Below are 25,549 nucleotides of genomic sequence, written 5' to 3' on the forward strand. Positions count from 1 at the left end.
CTGTGTGTTTACTCACCTGCCAGCTTTTCATTGATATACCCTGGGTAGCCCCTCCTAATTCACTCAGTCACCTTGTCTTTTCTAGGCTCTTAGAGAATTCCCTCTGATCCCAGGCTTTAGCATATTCCTGGATGGAGCCAGGCTGGGGGTATTCCCCAATAAATAGCTTTTCTATTTGTTTCCTCCAGGACTTTTATCCGTGTCCGTTATTTACCTTTCTGGCACAGTTCCTATAACTAGAGCTCTGCGCAGATACAAATTAATTTCCTGGGAATGGCAGCCCAACGTGCTGCTCCTTTCCCCACGGCAGTTCCCAGTAGAGCCCTGCAGCCAATTTATATCTGTAAATGTCTGCATCTGCTGATATAAGTTTGTATCCGCACGGTCTCTACCTATAACAGCCCCCTTGTGATCTAACTCTGTTGCAAGTCACACATCACAACACCCCAACACACAGCAGCCTGCCCCAGAGCCATAACAAAAATACCAGGATTTTGCAGTTTGTCATGCCTCAGACAGGGATCCAATGAATCAAAAGCAAACAAGAAACTGCACTAGATATCAGATCTGCAGGACTGGAGAAGAACAATAATGAAAAATGCCCTAATCATTAATTAACTTGAATGAATTTGAAACAGCTTACCAAGGGTCATGGTTGAGTCTCCATCACTGGCAAATTTTTAAAATCAAGATTGGATGTTTTTCTAAAAGATTTGCTCTTGGGGGAGTGCTATGGCCTCTGTGTAATACAGGAGATCAGACTAGATGATCACAGTGGTCCCTTTTGGCTTTGGCATCTATGAACTCAAACCCATAGGATGCTGTTAGAGTCCCCTGTGAGTACTATGCACAGACATCTGTGGGGTGGAAATTACAGCTACAGTGGAACCTCAGAGTTATGAACTGACTGCTCAACCACACACCTCATTTGGAACTGGAAGTAGGCAATCAGGCAGCAGAGAGGGACTCACACACACACACAAAGCAAATTCAGTACAGTGTTGTGTTCAATGTAAACTAGTAAAAATATACAGGGAAAGTTTAAAAAAAAAAGATTTGATAAGGTCAGGAAACTGTTTCTGTGCTTGTTTCATTTCAGTTAAGATGGTTGAAAGCAGCATTTTCTTCTGCATAGTAAAGTTTCAAAGCTGTATTAAGTCAATGTTCAGTTGTAAACTTTGGAAAGAACAGCTGTAACGTTGTTTCGCATTACGAACATTTCAGAGTTACGAACAACATCCATTCCTGGGGTGTTTGTAACTCTGAGGTTCATGAAACAGTTTCCCCAGTTACATCGTAAAGAACGGTTTCAGAGTAGCAGCCGTGTTAGTCTGTATTTGCAAAAAGAAGAGGAGTACTTGTGGCACCTTAGAGACTAACAAATTTATTTGAGCATAAGCTTGCGTGAGCTACAGCTCACTTCATCGGATGCATTCAGTGGAAAATACAGTGGGGAGATTTATATACATAGAGAACATGAAACAATGGGTGTTACCATACACACTGTAACCAGAGTGATCACTTAAGGTGAGCTATTACCAGCAGGAGAGCGGGGGGGTACGGGGGGGGGGACCTTTTGTAGTGATAATCAAGGTGGGCCATTTCCAGCAGTTGACAAGAATGTCTGAGGAACAGTGGGGGGTGGGGTGGGGATAAACATGTTAATTGTATCCAGTTTGCAAATTAATTCCAATTCAGCAGCCTCTCCTTGGAGTCTGTTTTTGAAGTTTTCTTGTTGAAGCATTGCCACTTTTAGGTCTGTAATTGAGTGACCAGAGAGATTGAAGTGTTCTCCAACTGGTTTTTGAATGTTATAATTCTTGACGTCCGATCTGTGTCCACCCACTCTCATAGAATCATAGAATATCAGGGTTGGAAGGGACCTCAGGAGGTCATCTAGTCCAACCCCCTGCTCAAAGCAGGACCAATCCCCAACTAAATCATCCCAGCCAGGGCTTTGTCAAGCCTGACCTTAAAAACTTCTAAGGAAGGAGATTCCACCACCTCCCTAGGTAACGTATTCCAGTGTTTCACCATCCTCCTAGTGAAAAAGTTTTTCCTATTATCCAACCTAAACCTCCCCCACTGCAACTTGAGACCATTACTCTTTGTTCTGTCATCTGCTACCACTGAGAACAGTCTAGAGCCATCCTCTTTGGAACCCCCTTTCAGGTAGTTGAAAGCAGCTATCAAATCCCCCCTCATTCTTCTCTTCCGTAGACTAAACATCCCCAGTTCCCTCAGCCTCTCCTCATAAGTCATGTGTTCCAGTCCCCTAATCATTTTGGTTGCCCTCCGCTGGACTCTTTCCAATTTTTCCACATCCTTCTTGTAGTGTGGGGCCCAAAACTGGACACAGTACTCCAGATGAAGCCTCACCAGTGTTGAATAGAGGGGAACGATCACGTCCCTCGATCTGCTGGCAATGCCCCTACTTAACATCCCAAAATGCCATTGGCCTTCTTGGCAACAAGGGCTCACTGTTGACTCATATCCAGCTTGGGGATTGGTCCTGCTTTGAGCAGGGGGTTGGACTAGATGATCTCCTGAGGTCCCTTCCAACCCTGATATTCTATTCTATTCTATGATTCTCGTCCACTGTAACCCCTAGGTCCTTTTCTGCAGAACTGCTGCTGAGCCATTTGGTCCCTAGTCTGTAGCAGTGCATTGGATTCCTCCGTCCTAAGTGTAGGACTCTGCACTTGTCCTTGTTGAACTTCATCAGATTTCTTTTGGCCCAGTCCTCCAATTTGTCTAGGTTCCTCTGTATCCTATCCCTACCCTCCAGCGTATTTACCTCTCCTCCCAGTTTAGTGTCATCTGCAAACTTGCTGAGGGTGCAATCCACACCATCCTCCAGATCATTTATGAAGATATTGAACAAAACCGGCCCCAGGACTGACCCTTGGGGCACTCCACTTGATACCAGCTGCCAACTAGACATGGAGCCATTGATCACTACCCGTTGAGTTCGATGATCTAGCCAGCTTTCTATCCACCTTATAGTCCATTCATCCAGCCCATACTTCTTTAACTTGCTGGCAAGAATACTGTGGGAGATCGTGTCAAAAGCTTTGCTAAAGTCAAGGAACAACACATCCACTGCTTTCCCTTCATCCACAGAGCCAGTTATCTTGTCACAGAAGGCAATTAGATTAGTCAGGCATGACTTGTCCTTGGTGAATCAATGCTGACTGTTCCTGATCACTTTCCTCTCCTCTAAGTGCTGCAGAATTGATTCCTTGAGGACCTGCTCCATGATTTTTCCAGGAACTGAGGTGAGGCTGACTGGCCTGTAGTTCCCAGGATCCTCCTTCTTCCCTTTTTTAAAGATGGGCACTACATTAACCTTTTTCCAGTCGTCTGGGACCCTCCCCCAATCGCCATGAGTTTTCAAAGATAATGGCCAATAACTCTGCAATCACATCCGCCAACTCCTTTAGCACTCTCGGATGCAGCGCATCCGGCCCCATGGACTTGTGCACGTCCAGCTTTTCTAAATAGTCCCGAACCACTTCTTTCTCTACAGGGGGCTGGTCACCTCCTCCCCATACTGTGCTGTCCAGTGCAGTAGTCTGGGAGCTGACCTTGTTCGTGAAGACAGAGGCAAAAAAAAGCATTGAGTACATTAGCTTTTTCCACGTCCTCTGTCACTAGGTTGCCTCCCTCATTCAGTAAGGGGCCCACACTTTCCTTGACCTCCTTCTTGTTGCTAACATACCTGAAGAAACCCTTCTTGTTACTCTTAACATCTCTTGTTAGCTGCAACTCCAGGTGTGATTTGGCCTTCCTGATTTCACTCCTGCATGCCCGAGCAATATTTTTATACTCTTCCCTGGTCATTTGTCCAATCTTCCACTTCTTGTAAGCTTCTTTTTTGTATTTAAGATCAGCAAGGATTTCACTGTTAAGCCAAGCCGGTCACCTGTCATATTTACTATTCTTTCTACACATCGGGATGGTTTGTCCCTGTAACCTCAATAAGGATTCTTTAAAATACAGCCAGCTCTCCTGGACTCCTTTCCCCCTCATGTTATTCTCCCAGGGGATCTTGCCCATCAGCTCGCTGAGGGAGTCACAGTCTGCTTTTCTGAAGTCCAGGGTCCGTATTCTGCTGCTTTCCTTTCTTCCTTGTGTCAGGATCCTGAACTTGACCATCTCATGGTCACTGCCTCCCAGGTTCCCATCCACTTTTGCTTCCCCTACTAATTCTTCCCGGTTTGTGAGCAGCAGGTCAAGAAGAGCTCTGCCCCTAGTTGGTTCCTCCAGGACTTGCACCATGAAATTGTCCCCTACATTTTCCAAAAACTTCCTGGATTGTCTGTGCACCGCAGTATTGTTCTCCCAGCAGATATCAGGGTGATTGAAGTCTCCCATGAGAACCAGAGCGTGCGATCTAGTAACTTCTGTGAGTTGCCGGAAGAAAGCCTCGTCCACCCCATCCCCCTGGTCCGGTGGTCTATAGTAGACTCCCACCACGACATCACCTTTGTTGCTCACACTTCTAACCTTAATCCAGAGACTCTCAGGTTTTTCTGCAGTTTCATTCTTGAGCTCGGAGCAGTCATACTGTTCTCTTACATACAGTGCTACTCCCCCACCTTTTCTGCCCTGCCTGTCCTTCCTGAACAGCTTATATCCATCCATGACCATACTCCAGTCATGTGAGTTATCCCACCAAGTCTCTGTTATTCCAATCACATCATAATTCCTTGACTTTGCTAGGACTTCCAGTTCTCCCTGCTTGTTTCCCAGGCTTCATGCATTTGTGTATAGGCACTTGAGATAACTCGCTGATCACCCCTCTTTCTCAGTATGAGGCAGGAGCCCCCCTCCCCCATGCACTCCTGCTCGTGCTTCCTCCCGGTATCCCACTTCCCCACTTACCTCAGGGCTTTGGTCTTCTTCCCCCGGTGAACCTAGTTTAAAGCCCTCCTCACAAGGTTAGCCAGCCTGCTTGTGAAGATGCTCTTCCCTCTCTTCGTTAGGTGAAGCCCGTCTCTGCCTAGCACTCCTCCTTCTTGGAACACCGTCCCATGGTCAAAGAATCCAAAGCCTTCTCTCCGACACCACCTGCATAGCCATTCGTTGACTTCCACGATTCGATGGTCCCTACCCAGGCCTTTTCCTTCCATGGGGAGGATGGACGAGAACACGACTTGCGCCTCAAACTCCTTTATCCTTCTTCCCAGAGCCACGTAGTCTGCAGTGATCTGCTCAAGGTCATTCTTGGCAGTATCATTGGTGCCCACGTGGAGAAGCAGGAAGGGGTAGCGATCCGAGGGCTTGATGAGTCTCGGCAGTCTCTCTGTCACATCGCGAATCTTAGTTCCTGGCAAGCAGCAGACTTCTCGGTTTTCCCGGTCGGGGTGGCAGATAGATGACTCAGTCCCCCTGAGGAGAGAGTCCCCGACAACCACCACCCTCCTCCTTCTCTTGGGAGTGGTGGTCGTGGAACCCCCATCCCTAGGACAGTGCATCTCATGCCTTCCAATTGGCGGAGTCTCCTTCTGCTCCCTTCCCTCAGACGTATCATCTGGTCCACTCTCCGCATTGGTACCTGTGGAGAGAACATGAAAACAGTTACTTACCTGTACTGGCGTTGCTGGTACATAGACGTTCCCTCTCCTACGCAGAGACTGTCCAGCCTGACTAACGTAGATGGCAGAGGGGCACTTAGGCGTGAATAGAGACTGGGAGTGGATGGGTCATTACACAAAGTAAAACTATTTCCCCATGTTTATCCCCACCCCCACCCCCCACTGTTCCTCAGACATTCTTGTCAACTGCTGGAAATGGCCCACCTTGATTATCACTACAAAAGGTTCCTCCCCCCCCACCCTCTCCTGCTGGTAAGAGCTCACCTTAAGTGATCACTCTCCCCTTTCTACAGGGGGAGGGATTTAGGCCTTCTTTCAGGGGGAAATGTGGCAGTGAATTGTGGGGGGTCCAACTTGGGGCTGTCCTGGTGGACCATGGGGGAGGGCTCTGTATGGGGGTGTCATAAATATAAAGGGAAGGGTAAACCCCTTTGAAATCCCTCCTGGCAAGGGGAAAGCTCCTCTCACCTGTAAAGGGTTAAGAAGCTAAAGGTAACCTCGCTGGCACCTGACCAAAATGACCAGTGAGGAAACATGATACTTTCAAAAGCTGGGAGGAGGGAGAGAAACAAAGGGTCTGTGTGTCTGTCTTTGCCAGGGATAGAACAGGAATGGAGCCTTAGAACTTTTAGTAAGTAATCTAGCTAGGTACGTGTTAGATTATGATTTCTTTAAATGGCTGAGAAAAGAATTGTGCTGAATAGAATAACTATTTCTGTCTGTGTATCTTTTTTGTAACTTAAGGTTTTGCCTAGAGGGGTTCTCTATGTTTTGAATCTAATTACCCTGTAAGGTATCTACCATCCTGATTTTACAGGGGGGATTTCTTTATTTCTATTTACTTCTATTTTTATTAAAAGTCTTCTTGTAAGAAAACTGAATGCTTTTTCATTGTTCTTAAGATCCAAGGGTCTGGGTCTGTGGTCACCTAGGCAAATTGGTGAGGCTTTTTACCAAACCTTGTCCAGGAAGTGGGGTGCAAGGTTTTGGGAAGTATTTTGGGGGGAAGGACGCGTCCAAACAGCTCTTCCCCAGTAACCAGTATTAGTTTGGTGGTGGTAGCGGCCAGTCCAAGGATAACGGGTGGAATATTTTGTACCTCGGGGAAGTTTTGACCTAAGCTGGTAAAGATAAGCTTAGGAGGTTTTTCATGCAGGTCCCCACATCTGTACCCTAGAGTTCAGAGTGGGGGAGGAACCTTGACGGGGGGGAGAAGATTAAATGGTTCTACAGGGGAATGCAGGATTGCTATGGGGGGCTGAATGCGGGGAAAATATCTAGTGTATCTATGTGCTGAGAGCAGAGTGGGACTTATTTAATGGGGTGCAGGAACCCATAAGGTCTATGGTCTGAAAGGGAAAGGAGCAACAGAGGTTGGTGCAGCAAGTATAGCCCACAAGTAGCTTGTTAGAGAGACAAGGTGGGTGAGGTAATATCTTTTATGTTGTCACTGTGCTATCCATGTGGTACTTTTCTCCAGCCCACCATTTAGCTCTGGAAAGAATTTAATAAATCATTTATTACTGAGATTGGCCTGAGATGCAAACTTTGCTCCTCAGTCTGAGCTTCCACAGTCTCCAGGGGTGTTTGGATCTGGCATTTGTTCTTGGGAGCATATCTTTGTGGCCCACAGTTCTCTGTCAAGTTAGTTCATGCACAGTAGCCGGGGGAGTGCCAAACAAACAATGCAAAGTGCTGAGAACCCAAATCCACTAGTGATTTAGGATAAGCTACTACAAGAGCTCTGTTGTTGTCATTCCTAGCATCATCCCCCCCAGTGCAGAAATGCACTTGATTAGGGTTAACTTAACTGAATCAAACTCCAAGCCCTGCAGCTGGAAGTCTTCCAGTCAACTCACAACAGCCACATACCATGGTGTGAGACAAGGCAAGAAGGGAGATGAACGCTTTTCAGAAAAACAAACCAACGGAAGCTTTATTTGCTTTTATTCCTGCAGGAGATGATCCCCCCAGAGGAGATTTCTCTTCTCAGAAAAAATCCCGGGTGAGTATTACATCGAGATCCCTTTTTTTTTGCTTTCTGTTTTGTTCACGCCAACCCTCACAGGATCACTCTGTTCCTTCCCCTGTCGTGCTGTGCCTGCAGACAGACACTCCTTGCCTTGGATTGGAATGAGCATTAAAAACTCAAAACAAAATCCCCTCTGCTAACGGGATTAAATGAAGAAAGGGCAGTTTATGGGGGAAAACGAGCTGTCAGATTCTTTGGGAAATGCAGCTTTGATTCATACCTTTCTGCTGGAGGCTCCTTCTCTTGCAGGATGGTTCCTTTGAAGTGAAGATCTGGAGGGCAGGCAGGAGCGTAGGGGCTCGGGAGTGGGCCTATTTATTTGCACAGTTTGTTGTAAAGCCAGTAAAGAGGCAGTTTCCAGATGCTGCTGAGCAGTGAAACAGATGCGGTGCTAGCCCTGGCCATTGCCGCACATTCCAGTGCTCCCTGTCCAGAGTGAGAGGCTCCGGTTTAAATCCACTGCTGAGATTTAAAGGCAGATCTAGCAAATCATTTTCTCGCCATGCAGCTTTGACACGTGTGCCGCCCCTCAGGCGAGTTCTCATCAAGTGATTGAGACCTACGCATTTCGTCATGCTTCCACTGAGTTTGCTTTTTCTGGGCCTGACTTCTGGGGCCCATACAAATGGCTGCTATTTTGTGCTCATAAATGGGAATATTTACTTTTAATTCTAAAGCCAATGGGAGTTAGGCACCTAAAACATACTTTTGAGGATCTGGGCCCTAAATCAATATACAGACACCTTCATATAGGGCCTGATTTTCAAACATGAAGAGAATCAACTTCCTTGGGATCTGTGAGCGCTTAACACTTCTGCAAATCATGCCCTTATCTAGGTAACAGATTCTTCCACCTCTGTATACTTTGAGTAGCTCATTACTCCAAGAGCAGCACCACTGATTTCAATGGGACTAGTTGCAGAGTGAAGTGCTACTACTCAGTGTCCGTAAGTGTGACAGAAGCTGGTCCTAAGTATGGATTTAGGTGTCTAATTTTAGATACCCAAGTTTGAAAGTTTTGCCCCAAGGCCACAGAGCAAGTCCGTGACTGAGCTGGGACAATGACGCAGGATTTCTTAACGGTCAAGCCTGTGTTTATTTCTCTGAATTATGCTGCCTCCTTCTGCTTCCCAGATGACACCACATGCTGATGCAGCATCAGTTTGGGAAGATACCACTTCACTGGCTCCTCGCTACACAACATTGCCACATCATGAGCTGAAGCCCCGATACTGCAGACAATTGCTACACGCAGCATTCGTAGTTACAGCTGGGTGAAGTTTTTCAGATGTAACTTTTTTTCACTGAAAAATGCAGTCAGGGCGACCGAAACATTTTACAAATCCGTGTCGAATTTGCCATTGTTTTGGTCGGAAGAAAAGAGGATTTTTTCCCCTAAAAAATCGAAATGTTTTGTTTCATTTGAAATGTTTGTTTTGTTTGAAACAAAGCATTTTGATCTCTTCGATTCACAGTGACTTTCCACTTTGAAATTTACTTCAATTTTATTTAAAAAAATTAGAAAAGGAAAAAATCGTCCCAAATGAAAGGAAATGTTTTGCTTCAAGTCAAACAAAACACTGGGTGCCCCAAAATGATTTTTTGATTTGCCAAAGCCTTTTTGTTTCTGGTTGACCTAAAGCAATTCCGTCCCCCGTCGTCGTCCCCCCCCCCCACCGCGCGCAATTTTTTCCAAATGACCAGAGAACCAAAAAGTCAGTTATTTGCACAGCTCTGTTAGTGATCACTGGCGTGAGCAAGTGGAATTTGACTTTCAGTGGGTAGTCATCCCTAAACGTGGCAATAAGCATCTGCAGAATTGGGCCCTAAATTTGTCACTTTTTAAATTTGCTGCATGCTAGCAGCACAGGACTGTGAAAATCAGGAATCTCTTGCAAATTTCTGGATGGGCGGAAGTGTTCATGTAGTTTTATTTCCGTTTGCAAAAAAAGACAGAATTGCATAGTTCACTTTCTCTGCTTTTTCTTGGTTACAAACAACTTGGTGGAGAAAGGCAGACATTAAACCACGATTTGAGGACTTCAATCGCTCAGGCATAGGTGAGAAGTTTTTCGCAGGAGTGGGTGGGTGAGATTCTGCGGTGTGCATTGTGCAGGAGATCGGACTAGATGATCATAATGGTCCCTTCTGACCTTAGTATCTATGAATCTATTACACTCTGGGGTGTGGATGTGGATGTGTGTGTGCCTGGGTGTGCATCCACATTTGCAATATTTGCAAGTTTTTAGGCTTTGGGGGCTAATTAACAAGGGGTGCTAGTACAGAAATCTGAGGAATAAGCCCCCTTGTGTAGGATCTTGCTTACAAACTGTATTCCAGGCTTTATAGCTACAGAGTAAATAACAAATAACATTAATAACAATTGCTCAACCAGGGCACAGGGTCAGAAGGTTTCTGAAGAAATAGGTATGATGGCGGAAGTCTTTATCCCATAAATAAGAGATGAAAAATGTGTTTGAAATGATGCACCAAAATATTTGTGTTTAGACAAATGGGGTTAAATTCTTGAAGGTTTATTTTTTTATTCCTTTTTAGTTCACTCATATTGTCTTTCATTGCCCTTGTACATTCCTGGCCAAAAAAAAGTATTGTTAAACTGGTATTTGAGATTAAAATCTTCTGTCACTCCAGGAATGAAAATAAACCCAAATGCCTAAATATTTGGGTATACTTGAATAAACATATCTATTTTGGCATCTGTATTTGTGTTTTGTGAACCATTTTTGAGTCTGAAAAAACAGGAGATCAGTATTTCCATCTTTCAGGAGCTAAAATCCACTGGGAAGACCAGATCTCATGTCATTTTGGCCCCATAATATGGCTCTTTAAGAAATTAAAAACACAAACACCACCCATGAGTAGGCTATGATTTAGTCACTAGTATTTTTAGTAAGAGTCATGGACAGGTCATGGGCAATAAACAAAAATTCACAGCCCCATGACCTGTCCATGACTTTTACTAAAAATACCTGTGACTAAATCTTGGGGGGAAGGAGGACTGTTGTGGGGGGTCGGGGCCAGCAGTACCAGCTGCTGTGGGTTGTGCACCCTGGCTGCTCCAGCCAGCCTCCCTGGGACCACTGCCAGGGCCAGCAGACCCTGGCTCCTCCAGCCGGCTGCCCGGAGACCGCTGCAGGGGCCAGCAGACCGTGACTCCTTCGGTCGGCTACCTGGGGACCGCTGCCGGGGACCGCTGCCGGGGCCAACAGATCATGGCTGCTCTGGCCGCCCTGGGCCTGCTGCTGGGGGCTGCCTGAGCAGTGGCTGGTGTGGCTGTCCCCGGGGTCACCTGAGCAGCTGGCCCCAGAGCCAGCTGCTTGGGCGGCCCAGGGGTCAGCCACGCTGGCCACTGCAGAAGTCACGGAATCCATGACTTCCATTACCTCAGAGATAGACATGGAGCCCTACCTATGAGTCAGGCCATGTCTACACTATGAACTTTGGCTGACACAAGTTATGTTGGCATAAAGTCGCTGCAGTTAATATGTCACTCATGTGCATGAATACTCAGCTTCTACAGGTACTCACCAGGAGTACTTGTGTCTCTGCGTAGTGCGGTGTACCATGGGTAGGTATCCCAGTGTGCAATTTGCCACTGCACTGTCTTTGGGGAAGTTTTGGCAATGCATGGTGATGCAGAAATTAGTCATGCAGAGTAATTGGGAGCAAGGGAGCAAGTTCTCAGCATGCAATTTTCTCCATCCCATAATGTCATCCATACCCCATCATTTTCACGCCTTTTTAAAAAATCCCAGGAGCTCACACAGCCCTCCTTGCCGTCTGCCATCTCTGACAGTAGGATGGAACCTGCAAAGCTCTGCACTATTGTCACAAGTGTTGCAAGCACCAGGTCCTCAATGCCATTTGGGGAGCTGGGTGTTACTGCGTGGCCGTAATGGGGGAGCTGGGTGTTACTGCGTGGCCGTAATGAGGTGCTTACATCGGTGGGATTAAAATGAAAGTGTAGACACGTGCACAACTAGGTCGATGCGAGGTGACTTGTGTCCACCTAACTTCGCAGTGTAGACCCAGCCTCCGGGTGTAATGAGTCCCTCTCTCTTCCTACCTTGGGCTGTCCCTATCTGGTATGGGATAGGCCGTGTTGTGAAGAGGCACGTCCCCTGTTGTGAGGAAGTGAGGCTAAGCAGCAATGCTTGGACAAAGAGCATATAGAAGGAATGACTGAGGCACACTCTGTGGTCCTGTCAAGACTCATTTGTATTTAAATTAAATCCCTTGAGTTTTACTCTGAGAGTGTAAAGCTAGCCTTGGTTAGGTGAGATTCAGTTAGGTGAGATTCAGGCTCAGAGGAATTATACACCAGTTGTATTTTAAAAAAAAAAAAAAATCTTCCGATACAACATTGCTCTGTTCTTGGAATAAGAGAGAGGGGCAGTTACTCTGTGATAAAGGCAGGTTAAGTACCAACTCCAGCCACAGTAGGAGTAAACTAGAGACAGAATCTGGGGGAAGAGGGGTGCAGAACTGGTGAGTGGGCAGAACTGAATTGTCCAGAGAAGGGAGCGCTGAATAGATGAATTGGGCCAGGGGGATACAGATTGGCAAAATTGGAAGGAGCTGGTCTTCTCCCTCTTTGTAAACCTGGTGGGACAGTTCCATGTGTCTGGGGCAAGAGAGCCTGGTGGGAGATGGGGGAGCGCTGCTGTGAGAGCCTGGCGGGCAGCCACAGCTACAGAGAGTGATGGAAGTGCTAAGAGGACTCCTCAGTGGAAGAAGCAGCATCAGGTGGGGAGGGAGAGTTGGCGTCCTGCTCAGAAGGCCTCAGCAGAAGGAGAGGAGGGGACCCACTGGAGGGAAGCCCAGCCCCAGCAGGAGTAGCAGATGAACGCTGACTCCGGCTCATTGATGGAGCAGTAGCCATGGGAGTGAGGGAGCAAAAGAAAAGCTGAAGGAAGTCCAAGCCTCAGTGGGTGGAATGTGCCTTAGGGAGGGAAGGTGACCCTAGGGTTGCTGGGTGTCTGGTTTTCGACCAAAATGCCAAGTCGAAAAGGGATCCTGGCAAGTCCGGTCAGCGGTGCCGCAGGCCTAAGGGAGGCTCCTTGCCTGCCGTGGCTCCGTGTGGCTCCCGGAAGCAGCGGCATGTCTCCCTTTCGTCTCCTAATCTTAGGGGCAGCCAGGGGGCTCCGCACGCTGCTCACCACTCTAAGCACCAGCTCTGCAGCTCCCATTGGCCAGGAACCACAAGCAATGGGAGCTGCAGGGGCGGTGTCTGCGGACGAGGCAGCGCACAGAGATGCCTAGCTGTGGCTCCGCATAGGGGGGACATGCCACTGCTTCCGGGAACTGCTTGAGGTAAGTGTCACCCGGAGCCTGCACCTCTCACCCCCTCCTGTGCCTCAACCCCCTGCCCCAGCCCTGATCCCCCTCCCACCCTCTGAACCCCTCAGTCCCAGCCCAGAGCACCTTCCCTACACCCCACATCCCCAGCCCCACCCCAGAGTCTGCACCCCCAGCTGAAGCCCTCATACCCCCAACCTCTTGACCCAGCCCAGATCCCCGTTGTGCACTCCAAAACCCTCATCCCTGGCCCCACACCAGAGCCCACACCCCTGATGGAGCCCGCACTCCCCCACACCCAAACCCCCTGCCCCCTCCCGCACCCTGAACCCCTCATTTCTGGCCCCACCCCAGAACCTGCACCCCTAGCCCAGAGCTCATACCCCTTCCCACACCCCAACCCCCTGCCTCAGCCCAGAGCCCCCTCCCATACTCTGAACCCCTCGGCTCCACCCCCCAGCCCGGAGCCCCCTCCTGCATGCCAAACCCCTCATCCCTGGCCCCACCCTGGAGCCTCACCCCTAGCCAGAGCCCTCACTCCCTCCCGCACCCCAATCCCCTGAGCCAGCCCAGTGAAACAAGCAAGTGAGTGAGGGTGGGGAGAGCAAGTGATAGAGGGAGAGGGGATGGAGTGAGCAGGGGGAGGGGCAAGGGTGTTTGGTTTTGTGCAAGTAGAAAGTTAGCAACCCGAGGCGACCCACCCAGGAGAACCTTGACTGCCGCAGTAACCATGGCTGGCAGGGAACAGCCCATCCCCAGTGCGTGACTTTTACCAGCGTGCCAGATCTACACTTGGAATTTGGGGTGCTTGGCTGTGGGGTTTTGGACTGGACCCACCTCCGACAGAACAAAGCCAGCATGTTCCTATTTGTTTCCCACAGAAACTATGTGGCACCAACTACCCGCTCAGCATTGCCTTCATCGTGGTGAACGAGTTCTGTGAGCGCTTCTCCTACTATGGCATGAAAGGTACATGGTGTATCTAATAATAACCCTGCTTTACTTTTCTTGGCAGGGCCCCACTCACCCTGGTCTGTTGTCTTCACATGTACTCCTGTTGCTGCATTGTACATTGACTCAGAGAGAGTTCTTCACAGTATCAGCTGAACTCATTTAAACCTGATGTGCCCACTGGGCCAGGTTTCCCAGGGGCTTCTAATTTTGTTCATAGACTCTGGTTTGTGTGTGCACTTACTGTATTTACATGAGCAATGTGGTACCCTATGTGGGCAAGGGCATGCTTACCCAAAACTTGCTTGCGTAAAATCAGAGGCTAGGATCAGGCTGGTGGGAAAATATGTCCCTTTATGCACTCTGGACATTGATACGCTTACAAATAGTGGGGGCCTGAAACCAGACTAGCCAGTCAGAATCCCTCCCAATTTCAGGGGGGGTCAGATTTGAAGCCACAGATCCACAACGCAGATCTCTTAAGTAGTAGGAGTTCAGAGGAAACTTTCCTTGGGAATGTTATGCCCCAGCTGCCTACAGGTTTGGTTTCAGATCAGATGCCAAACTGGGAAGGGGGCTTCTATCTGACATGGCTGGAATCTCCCCTTGAGGTTGCAGTCTCAGAGATTCACTTGGTCTTGCTAGATTTCCACCATTCAGTATCGACTGATTTCAGGACGTCTTTGCCATTTGGGTCCAAACATTTGCAGATTTGTGGACAATAATGAATTCTAATCCAAATCTTAATCCTTGATACGGTATCGAAATGAGCCCTAGTCTTAACCTGATCCCATCACAAACTCCTTGGATTGCTTACAGGGTGCAGCACAATCTTTGGCAGCCCCAGTTCCAGCGCATAGGCTGGTGAAGCAGCTGCTTCTGTTCCACACACCTATGTAGGTTTCTAAGCAGCAGGATATGTATAAATGCAAATCCTGTAGCCCTGCCCTGGTCTCCCTTGAAACTGACCTTGCACATTGGTTGCTGCACAGGATAATGTGGAGATCCACCGCATGACTACTCCACCCCTACTGCACACCATGCTACCCTCTCCCTGTGGATTTAAACCTCATGGCTGTCCTTATTCCAGCCTTACACAGAAGGGTGAATATCAGCCTTACTGAATACTTTCAGGTGGCAGATATCCAGATCCTGTCCTTGTATAAGACAAAGCCAGCTGAATTCAGGATCAGCCTCATAAAAGAAAACAGGCCCATTACATGTCACCTCACTGTCCACATGTAAATACTGAACTGCTGTGGACCACTGAGGCTCAGGGCAAGTGTCCTCAGGGGGAGTGCACTGCACGCTGGCAGAATGTGGGTCTTTGTCCCCCTCTAAAAGCCGGACTAGGTTTAGGAATTTATAAGTCTGCTTCTGTGTCCAAGATGATGACTTGTTCCTTTAGCTCACGTAGGAGGGGCTCATGATATTAAATATGGAGGTCCTGGGTTTGATCCTAGCCAGGGGCCCCATTACTATAGTATGAAAAGGATCTAATGAGAAGTGTAATGATACCTGACCGCATGACAGGTGGGGAAAGAAAAGTCACAAAGGCGAGTCCAAGACTTTTAATTCTTTCCATGACATTGTGTGCATCATAGTCTTATACAAACAATTTGGTTGACCTTAGTCACAGTGATTTAACCCACCTTGTTCACCTGCTTGGTTGTGTATGGATTATCTGACCTGTTTCATTTGTTTCCTTTTTTTTCAAGCTCTGCTGACTTTGTATTTTCTCAATTTCCTCCACTGGGATGAAAACCTATCCACCACCATCTACCATGCCTTTTCCGGCCTGTGTTATTTCACACCTGTCCTTGGAGCTCTCATCGCCGACACATGGCTTGGAAAATTCAAGTAAGGAAGGAAACCTCTTTAGTTCAAATACACTAACCGCCTGCTTTCCCCTCCCCAATAATGGGTGAACAGCTGATATGTTTGCTGAAGCCTATCGTTTTCAGGGCTCCCATAAAATAAGTGCTTCAGCACCCGCATGTCGGGAATTATGATGTGTATATTGTGTGGCATAATATTGTGGTGATGAGACACAGGATTCAAAGATACCCCCTGAGGCTCAAGGCAGCTGTATAGCATGGTGGTAGGCCTGGTAAAAAAACCAAGAGCTGGAGCACTGCTCTTAATAATGCTCTGTATTTCTCTTCCATCTGAGGCTCAATAAATGATTTACAATGATTAATAACTTAAACCCCATAAGTTCCCTCTGAGGAGACAACCATTATTATCGCCAGTTTAGAGATGAGGAATCTGAGGTATAGAGAGATTAACATGTGACTTGCCCAAGGTCAGTGGCAGAGGTGGAGATAAGGATCCAGGAGTCCTGCTTCCCAGTCTTGTGTTCTGATGTCTAGACCATATTGTCTTCTCAAAAACAACATGAAGATCTCTCTTCTTTCCAGAACTGATCATGGACTTCCAGTTTCATGCTGTCCTAGAAACAAGGGTCTGAACAAGAGAACCAGTTTGGATCCCTCTTCCTGCTAGCATGTTCCCAATAGGCCGCCAGTATCCTCTTCCCTTATGCTTAAATCCAGCTTCCAAAACTTCCTTGTCCATTCAAACAAATAACATAATCCTGGAGGTTTTATTTTGCTGTTTGGTTACTCAGGTTTAACAGCTGAGTTCACTGATATACAAGGGTGTCTGTGACCTGAAGGATATAAACCCTCAAGCAGATCTCTTAAGTAGTAGGAGTTCAGAGGAAACTTTCCCTGGGGCCGTTATGCCCCAACTGCCTATTGCAGGGTTTCTTCCTCTGAAGCAGCTGATACTGGCCACTGATGAAGACAGGCTACTGGTCTAGGCGGGGTCTGATCCCATCTGGCAATTCTTACATTCCTATGAATTAGCTGAGTCAGTCGGGATTTGAACTCATTTAGGTTCCCAACTTCTGCTGTGACCACTGGATCACAAGTTGTCTTCTAGAGCCTCAGCTGCTGTTAGATCATCAGAATGCTTTCATTACACTGTGTTATCCTAACCCCTGCATCTGTCAATGCTGCTCTTAAAAACATCTGCCTGAAACACAGATGCCGTGTACCTCTTTGGAGTGTATGGACATACAATCTACATATGCACCCTCCAAAGTACGCATTCATTTGGCAGGTGGCCTGGCAAATGCCTGTGTGTTAATCAACTAAGTGTGACCTGGATAACCCACCTAAAACAGTATTTTGAACTGGAACATGGTTAGTTAATGCCACCTGGAGATCTACATGTGCACAAAGCAATGTCTGTCCCTCTCTGTTAATTTTAACCCCACCATCTGAACCCATTTGCCTCTCTCTTTCCTATGACACCTTCAGTGCTGACACAGGAGTTACAGGCCTGGGAGCTGCCAGTGCTATGGACTGGCCAGTTACCAGTGCGAATGCCAAGCAATCCCACTGTATCAGGAAATGCAGATATGCATTCTGCTTGCAGGTCATAAATTACCTGACAGTATTCACCTGCTACTGTTTCCTTTCTTCTCAGGACAATCATCTACCTCTCCATTGTTTATGTGATTGGGCATGTGATAAAGTCTGTCGGTGCGATACCAACTGTGGGAGACCAGGTTGTTCATGTGTAAGTAAGTCTTGGAACTGGTGTTTTGATACATTATTATGGTTATTCATTGATATAGCACCCAAATAGGCATCTCTAATAGTGTCTTCCCTTTGTCAGGTTATCAGCCTTGGGGATTTTTCACAACATGCTTTTATTCATATACATCCTGCAGTTTACGCAGCTTCATAATCGTAAACCAAGCGGATAACTTGTGCTAGAAATCATGGCCAGTCTCGAGACCTGCTAAGACAACGTCAGGCAGAATGGCGTGGGTGAAGTTTAGGGAAAGTGCAAACAACTTTGTGTGTGTCTGTCAGTGGAGCATGAAATCACCAGTTGGAGCATATTTCCAAAACAGACTGGCAGGACCACAAGGAACCTATCTGTTCTTTAGTGCATCTCCCCTCTCTCCCTCCAGAGCTTCAGTCAGTCTTCTCCCCAGTACAGTTCCACAACTTGCTTCTTAGCATGTCTGAAAGTGCCAGTATTTTTGTCTAGCTGGGCACAGCTCAGAAAATGTACACAACCAGGCAAAACTACATCACATTTACTAGACACCTTTCTAAGTTCCCTGGGCCCACCCAGCTCCGTGTATTCTCATGCTAGTTGGGAAGCATTTTGGGAGGCCACTGTGCGATTTGGGAGGCCACTAGTTAGCAATGGACGGATCTCACTAGGTTAGGAGTTTGGGCGCAGAGAGCGCCCGAAAGTGATGCTGATCCAGTATTGCTGGCAAATCTGGACAGGAAATCTTACAAGAAAAGGTTCACCCTCTCTCTTGACCTCTGGTACTTCCGGCTCCCAGCTGGGCCAGAGACCGACTTTCTCATGCAACTCTGCACTTCCACTTTTATGCCTGGCCGATGCGCAGAAGTGCAAGAAAACAACAAAGTTAATTGAATGCATCCAACACTCCAAAAACAATGGTTCGGTTTATGTTGTGATGGTTTGGAATGGGATTGGGGATAATTCTTTTGTTCCTATAACTAGCCCATCTCAGCTTGCTCTTCACTCACAGTCGATGTGTAGATTAATAAATGATACATCTAGTTTAAGATAGGTTTCAGAGGAACAGCCGTGTTAGTCTGTATTCGCAAAAAGAAAAGGAGTACTTGTGGCACCTTAGAGACTAACCAATTTATTTGAGCATGAGCTTTCGTGAGCTACAGCTCAGCTGTAGCTCACGAAAGCTCATGCTCAAATAAATTGGTTAGTCTCTAAGGTGCCACAAGTACTCCTTTTCTAGTTTAAGATGTAGCTAAAGCGCTCTGCTTTATCCTAAAGGGGTTCTGTGGTGCTGAAGTTTTTCATCTCTGTTTGAAGGGGTCTGTCCATGCTTGGCCTGGCTTTGATTGCCCTTGGAACGGGAGGTATCAAACCCTGTGTGGCTGCCTTTGGTGGGGACCAGTTTGAAGAAGAACATGTAAGATTTTATTTTCTAAACTATGCAGTGTCTGGTGTATTAATGTATGGGGAGGTATATGATGTGATCCAACTGCAATAATCGCATGCTCTGCCTTGGGAAAGAGAGATGATAATACTTCGCAGTTCCGTCTTGAATCTCAAAGCACTTCACAAACATTAATTAATGGGCCCTCACAACAGCCTTGAGAGAGGTAAAGCTTCAGTCACCACTGAACTGCAGCTGTCTCTGAGCCAACTCAGTAACTCTGTCACTAACATGTTGCAACACAAAATAATTTGGGGGCAGTAAGTAAAGAAAAATATTATATTTGATTAAAACTGAGGCACAGGGAAGTATTAGGTAGACAGATTATTTCCTGAGTTGGAAGACACCAAAATTGTCACCTCTATATGTGTGAAATTGCCTCTTTAATGACCACAAGTAGTGAGCACCTCAGCGTTATATCTTACCCAAAAGGCAGCACTTCCATTGTCTTTGTGACCCTTAGCAACACTGGTTCAGTACAGAGCCAGACAGGAGAGCGTTACCTACCACATCGCCAGCACCACTGACTGAAGATCCTAGGTGTTCATTGAAGTCTTCTATCCAGCCAGTTGCTTCCCTGTTTATTAGAGCTGATTAGAAATCAGAATTTCTATCCTATGGATAATTCCAATATGTCGACATTTGTTTTAGAACCAAATCAGGGTAAAAAGTCAAAATGTCTAAATCTTTCACAGAACAGAAAGTTCTGAAACATTTCAATTTGGAAATAGCACAATGTTTCATTTTAGCGTAGCTATTGTAGTGCCTCATGAGCACTGTAGTCCAGGTGCTTCATGCCCCCATTCTCCCCTGTGGGCTGGGCTTTCTAGCCAGACTGCACCTCCCATGATGCACCAAAATGGCTCAGCCGGAGGGAGACCAGTGCATCATTGGCTATGTAGTCCAGCCAGGGAGCCCAGCCCATAGAGGAGAACAGGGGCGTGATGCACCCAAATTACAACTCCCATGAGGCACCAAAGCAGTTCAGGCAGGCTTAGATTAATGTCAAATTGACTTGAACTTAAATGCTTTTTGTGGCAATTTTACAGAATTGACATTTTCACGTTCCATTTTGAAACTTTGTGTTTCATTTGTAAAAAGTTTTCTATTATATCATAGAATATAAAATTTAAAAAGTCAAAATAGGAACAAAACTTTCTGATTTTGTTGGAATGAAATGTTTTGTCCCCCCCCCCCCGAATTCCATTTTGTGGGCAATTTAGATCCCCCTCCCCATTTTGGAATGGGAGAAATTTTAAAATCATGAAATTCCCTGCAAAATAAAAATTCTGGTTCCCGCCCAGCTGTACTGACTCCTGTGACCTTCAGCAAGTACTTTAAGATCACTGATTTAATTTCTCTATATGTAAAATGGTGGAGATAGTAATATTTCTACATACATAAAACTGCCTCTGCAGATCCCTACTTATCCAAGTTAGGACCTGTGGAGACCATATAACCAGAGTGCTCCTGTAACTCTGATAAATAACCTTCCTTTAATTACCTTATGGGCACACTGAAAAGTTTCTTATCTAGAGACAAATTCAATTCTGCGGTACATTTGGGCACAACTGAACTGATGTCAGTAGAGTGTCAGCTGCTTACAACAAGCCTGAATTTAATCCCTAATACTGAACACTTGTTTTCTTCAAAGAACTTTATAAATATAATTGTCCTTGGACCTGCCATGTTTCAAGCAGTGGTTCCATGAACAATGATAGTGGCCACTGGTTCAGAGCTGCATCTTTAGAACACACACACACAAAAAGGATTTATTTGCAGGAAATTTCCTTTCCAAGCATCTTTGTCTGTAGAGTTGGTCGTCCAGGCTAAATATGGCTGAACCAAATCATATTGGCAAGATTTTGTGTAAATGCAAAAGCTTCTGTGCATATTAATTAAGGGCCAGAGCTGCTTTCAAACAATGTGCTATGCTTTGTATAATACTGAAAACCGTTTCTTTATTTCTTTATTTTCCTGTTGCTAGGGAGATCAGGATTATCATGAATGGTACCTTTTTCAGAATTAGCTAATCCAAATCATGATATAAACATATGTGTGCTGCAAAGATTAATAAAGCAAGGAAGGATATCTTTTTCTAATGAGTGCAATATAAAAATTGCTAGGTCATTTTGTATATTCACACTTCTGGCATTCAGATCATTTTTTGAAGTAGTTGAAATCTGTAAATGTGTGAAATGAAATGATCAAAATTCTTTACAAATCACCATTCTCTTAAAAAAAAATAGCAATGTGCTGGTAAAATAATCATGTTATTACAAAGACCAATCTGTTTGCAATATCATGTGCAAGAAGCACAATTCCTACCTGATGGGTAGAGCAAGGAATTGAGTGCCAGGACTCCTGCGGTCTACTCCTGTTTCAGGTACAAAGGTGACTTTGGGCAAGATACTGAACCACTCTGTGCCTCAGTTTACCTATCTGTTAAGTGTTTTCAAGGGTTTTGTGAGGGTTTAAATTGCAGGTACTTGTAAGGCACTTCTACTTCTGTGCTATATAAATTAAAAGTATTAATGTTAACCTTTTTTGCTAATCTAGTAGACATTATATATATTACACATGGAAAGACCATAAGGTCATTTTTCAGAGTAACAGCCGTGTTAGTCTGTATTCGCAAAAAGAAAAGGAGTACTTGTGGCACCTTAGCGACTAACCAATTTATTTGAGCATAAGCTTTCCTGAGCTACAGCTCACTTCATCGGATGCATACTGTGGAAAGTGTAGAAGATCTTTTTATACACACAAAGCATGAAAAAATACCTCCCCCCACCCCACTCTCCTGCTGGTAATAGCTTATCTAAAGTGATCACTCTCCTTACACTGTGTATGATAATCAAGGTGGGCCATTTCCAGCACAAATCCATGTTTTCTCAACCCCCCCCCCACACACACACACCCAAACCCACTCTCCTGCTGGTAATAGCTTATCTAAAGTGACCACTCTCCTTACAATGTGTATGATAATCAAGGTGGGCCATTTCCAGCACAAATCCAGGGTTTAACAAGAACATCTGAGGGTGGGGGGGAGGGGGGAGGGTGTAGGAAAAAACAAGGGGAAATAGGTTACCTTGCATAATGACTTAGTCTCCAGTCTCTATTCAAGCCTAAGTTAATTGTATCCAATTTGCAAATGAATTCTAATTCAACAGTTTCTCGCTGGAGTCTGGATTTGAAGTTTTTTTGTTGTAATATCGCAACTTTCATGTCTGTAATCGCGTGACCAGAGAGATTGAAGTGTTCTCCGACTGGTTTATAATGTCATAATTCTTGACATCTGATTTGTGTCCATTTATTCTTTTACGTAGAGACTGTCCAGTTTGACCAATGTACATGGCAGAGGGCACATGATGGCATATATCACATTGGTGGATGTGCAGGTGAACGAGCCTCTGATAGTGTGGCTGATGTGATTAGGCCCTGTGATGGTGTCCCCTGAATAGATATGTGGGCACAGTTGGCAACGGGCTTTGTTGCAAGGATAGGTTCCTGGGTTAGTGGTTCTGTTGTGTGGTATGTGGTTGTTGGTGAGTATTTGCTTCAGGTTGGGGGGCTGTCTGTAGGCAAGGACTGGCCTGTCTCCCAAGATTTGTGAGAGTGTTGGGTCATCCTTCAGGATAGGTTGTAGATCCTTAATAATGCGTTGGAGGGGTTTTAGTTGGGGGCTGAAGGTGACGGCTAGTGGCGTTCTGTTATTTTCTTTGTTAGGCCTGTCCTGTAGTAGGTGACTTCTGGGAACTCTTCTGGCTCTATCAAATCTGTTTCTTCACTGCAGCAGGTGGGTATTGTAGTTGTAAGAATGCTTGATAGAGATCTTGTAGGTGTTTGTCTCTGTCTGAGGGGTTGGAGCAAATGCGGTTGTATCGCAGAGCTTGGCTGTAGACGATGGATCGTGTGGTGTGGTCAGGGTGAAAGCTGGAGGCATGTAGGTAGGAATAGCGGTCAGTAGATTTCTGGTATAGGGTGGTGTTTATGTGACCATCGTTTATTAGCACTGTAGTGTCCAGGAAGTGGATCTCTTGTGTGGACTGGACCAGGCTGAGGTTGATGGTGGGATGGAAATTGTTAAAATCATGGTGGAATTCCTCAAGGGCTTCTTTTCCATGGGTCCAGATGATGAAGATGTCATCAATATAGCGCAAGTAGAGTAGGGGCGTTAGGGGACGAGAGCTGAGGAAGCGTTGTTCTAAGTCAGCCATAAAAATGTTGGCATACTATGGGGCCATGCGGGTACCCATAGCAGTGCCGCTGATCTGAAGGTATACATTGTTCCCAAATGTAAAATAGTTATGGGTAAGGACAAAGTCAGAAAGTTCAGCCACCAGGTTAGCTGTGACATTATTGGGGATCGTGTTCTTGATGGCTTGTAAACCATCTTTGTGTGGAATGTTGGTGTAGAGGGCTTCTACATCCATAGTGTCCAGGATGGTGTTATCAGGAAGATCACCGATGGATTGTAGTTTCCTCAGGAAGTCAGTGGTGTCTCGAAGGTAGCTGGGAGTGCTGGTAGCGTAGGGCCTGAGGAGGGAGTCTACATAGCCAGACAATCCTGCTGTCAAGGTGCCAATGCCTGAGATGATGGGGCACCCAGGATTTCCAGGTTTATGGATCTTGGGTAGTAGATAGAATATCCCAGGTCGGGGTTCCAGGGGTGTGTCTGTGCGGATTTGATCTTGTGCTTTTTCAGGGAGTTTCTTGAGCAAATGCTGTAGTTTCTTTTGGTAACTCTCAGTGGGATCAGAGCGTACTGGCTTGTAGAAAGTGGTGTTGGAGAGCTGCCGAGCAGCCTCTTGTTCATATTCCGACCTATTCATGATGACAACAGCACCTCCTTTGTCAGCCTTTTTGATTATGATGTCAGAGTTGTTTCTGAGGCTGTGGATGGCATTGTGTTCTGCACGGCTGAGGTTATGGGGCACGTGATGCTGCTTTTCCACAATTTCAGCCCGTGCACATCGGCGGAAGCACTCTATGTAGAAGTCCAGTCTGCTGTTTCGACCTTCAGCAGGAGTCCACCTAGAATCCTTCTTTTTGTAGTGTTGGTAGGGAGGTCATTTTGTTCAGCCACCTGCCTGTGCAGGGTTATATATCCTATATATTTCCTAGAGCTTTCTTCAGTCTCACTTTAAATGCCTCAAGCAAATGGTCTTTCACACTTCTTTTGGGAGACTCTTGCAGGATCAAAGAGATCTCACCATTAAGATATTTTCTCTGCTATTCAGTCTATTTGATTTCACCCTGTTATATCTAAAGACACAGTTCTACCCCCTTTCATTAACATCCAAGTATCGCAAAGTGCTGTACTAATTTCACAGAGGTTCTCTCTGAGAAACCAGGCCACAATGAGGTGAGTGTTATTTGTATTTGTTAAAATTACTCTTAGCTCCTCTTTCAAAGCCTAAACTGTCACTGCTACCAATGCTCTTAATTTCCCCGGGGAACCAGTTTATTCAATGCAATATTTTGTGTTCAAAACCAGCAGGGCCCAAGTGAGCTTTCTTTGGCTGTTCCTTTCAAGCTACCCTTTGCATACTGGAAAGTGAAAGAGGAGACCAGACTAAACTCTCTCATCCAGAGGGCTCCATGGCTCAGCCATTTTATGACATCAAAGGTCATGGATTTGAATCCTGCCAAGCAAATAAAAAATGCAGTGGCATTCAAATACCAAGGGTTAGAGTTGTGGTATGAGAACTTAGATAGAACCGAAGCGGGCAGAGGAGTAATCTTCCACCCTATCTTTATCCTGTTGTAAAGGTGTAGCCTGCTATTGGGGTGGATCAGTGCTAGGTCCCTCAGCCCCTTGTAACGATAAAAAATACCTCACAGGGGTAGGGTGGCTAGAAAAATGTAATATTTTAACTATATAGACTGGCAGTGAAGATTATTAGCTAACTGAAATGGATAGCTAGAGATAAAAATAGAGATATGGACTTAATAGCCCCGGCGCTGTTTACCATTAACCAAAGAAGTGAACTATGCAGACAGTATCTGACTAAAGGTTCATTGGTCCTTGGTCCTAGATAACCCGTTCACTAATAATATGCAGGCTAGATTGGCTGGCACTGACAAGGCCTAAACCTTCTGTAGGAGCCAAATCCAGGAGGTCAGTGAACAGTCCAGCTCTTCACTTTCTTCACTTCACTGCAGAGGCCAGAGACCAAAGCACCTTCCCCGCACAGACTGCAGTAGCCTCCGTGACTCCTCTGAGGGTAGCAATGGTTGGTGAAGCCACATAGTAGCAGATCCGCTGGTACCACCCTGACTGTTCCCTCTGTCCCCCAAGCACCCACTTTGCATGAGTGTGTAAGGAACCCCCTGTGTGAGCTCCCCCAGTCCTGTCCCAGCCTCACCTACCACAGCAGTTTTCTGTTGCATCATGGGACCAAGGACAAGGATCTGAGGTGGAGAAGGGGTGAGGCAAAGCAAGGCTGCACTACCTCTCCTTCTCCATTGGCAGAGATCCCTGAGGGACCTTCTCCCAAGGGCTTGAGTTAACGCCCCCCCCCTTTAGCTTTGTTACATTGGGGCCAGGTAGTTGAGAATCAAGGGGCTGCAAACATCTGTCTGTCGGGAACTCAGGCCCATATCTTTAATTATATTTAGGTGCCT

At 46.2% G+C, this 25,549-nt stretch overlaps 1 protein-coding gene and 1 long non-coding RNA gene across 6 annotated transcripts in view; one reads left to right on the forward strand and one right to left on the reverse strand.

The window, feature by feature from the left end:
• The window catches only part of LOC140895441 (uncharacterized), a 43,484-nt gene extending 35,401 nt beyond the window's left edge, over window positions 1-8,083 (reverse strand). Inside the window, exons 1-2 of the long non-coding RNA XR_012154193.1 lie at window positions 7,853-8,083; window positions 4,888-5,560 (exon numbers count right to left, since the gene is read on the reverse strand). This is a non-coding gene — a long non-coding RNA (uncharacterized LOC140895441). The remainder of the gene's footprint in view (window positions 1-4,887; window positions 5,561-7,852) is intronic.
• The window catches only part of SLC15A2 (solute carrier family 15 member 2), a 71,286-nt gene that overhangs the window by 1,307 nt on the left and 44,430 nt on the right, over window positions 1-25,549 (forward strand). The window contains exons 1-7 of one of the 5 annotated variants that reach the window (XM_073305085.2): window positions 6,193-6,231; window positions 7,559-7,605; window positions 9,647-9,692; window positions 13,833-13,920; window positions 15,621-15,762; window positions 17,398-17,490; window positions 18,796-18,895. In XM_073305085.2, coding sequence (XP_073161186.1) covers window positions 13,914-13,920; window positions 15,621-15,762; window positions 17,398-17,490; window positions 18,796-18,895 — 342 coding nt within the window. In that variant the 5' untranslated portion in view covers window positions 6,193-6,231; window positions 7,559-7,605; window positions 9,647-9,692; window positions 13,833-13,913. The other 4 variants (XM_073305086.2, XM_073305083.2, XM_073305082.2 and 1 more) reach the window with 4 other exon arrangements.

The sequence above is a fragment of the Lepidochelys kempii genome, chromosome 11 (genome assembly GCF_965140285.1).
Source record: "Lepidochelys kempii isolate rLepKem1 chromosome 11, rLepKem1.hap1, whole genome shotgun sequence".
NCBI lineage: Eukaryota > Metazoa > Chordata > Testudines > Cheloniidae > Lepidochelys > Lepidochelys kempii.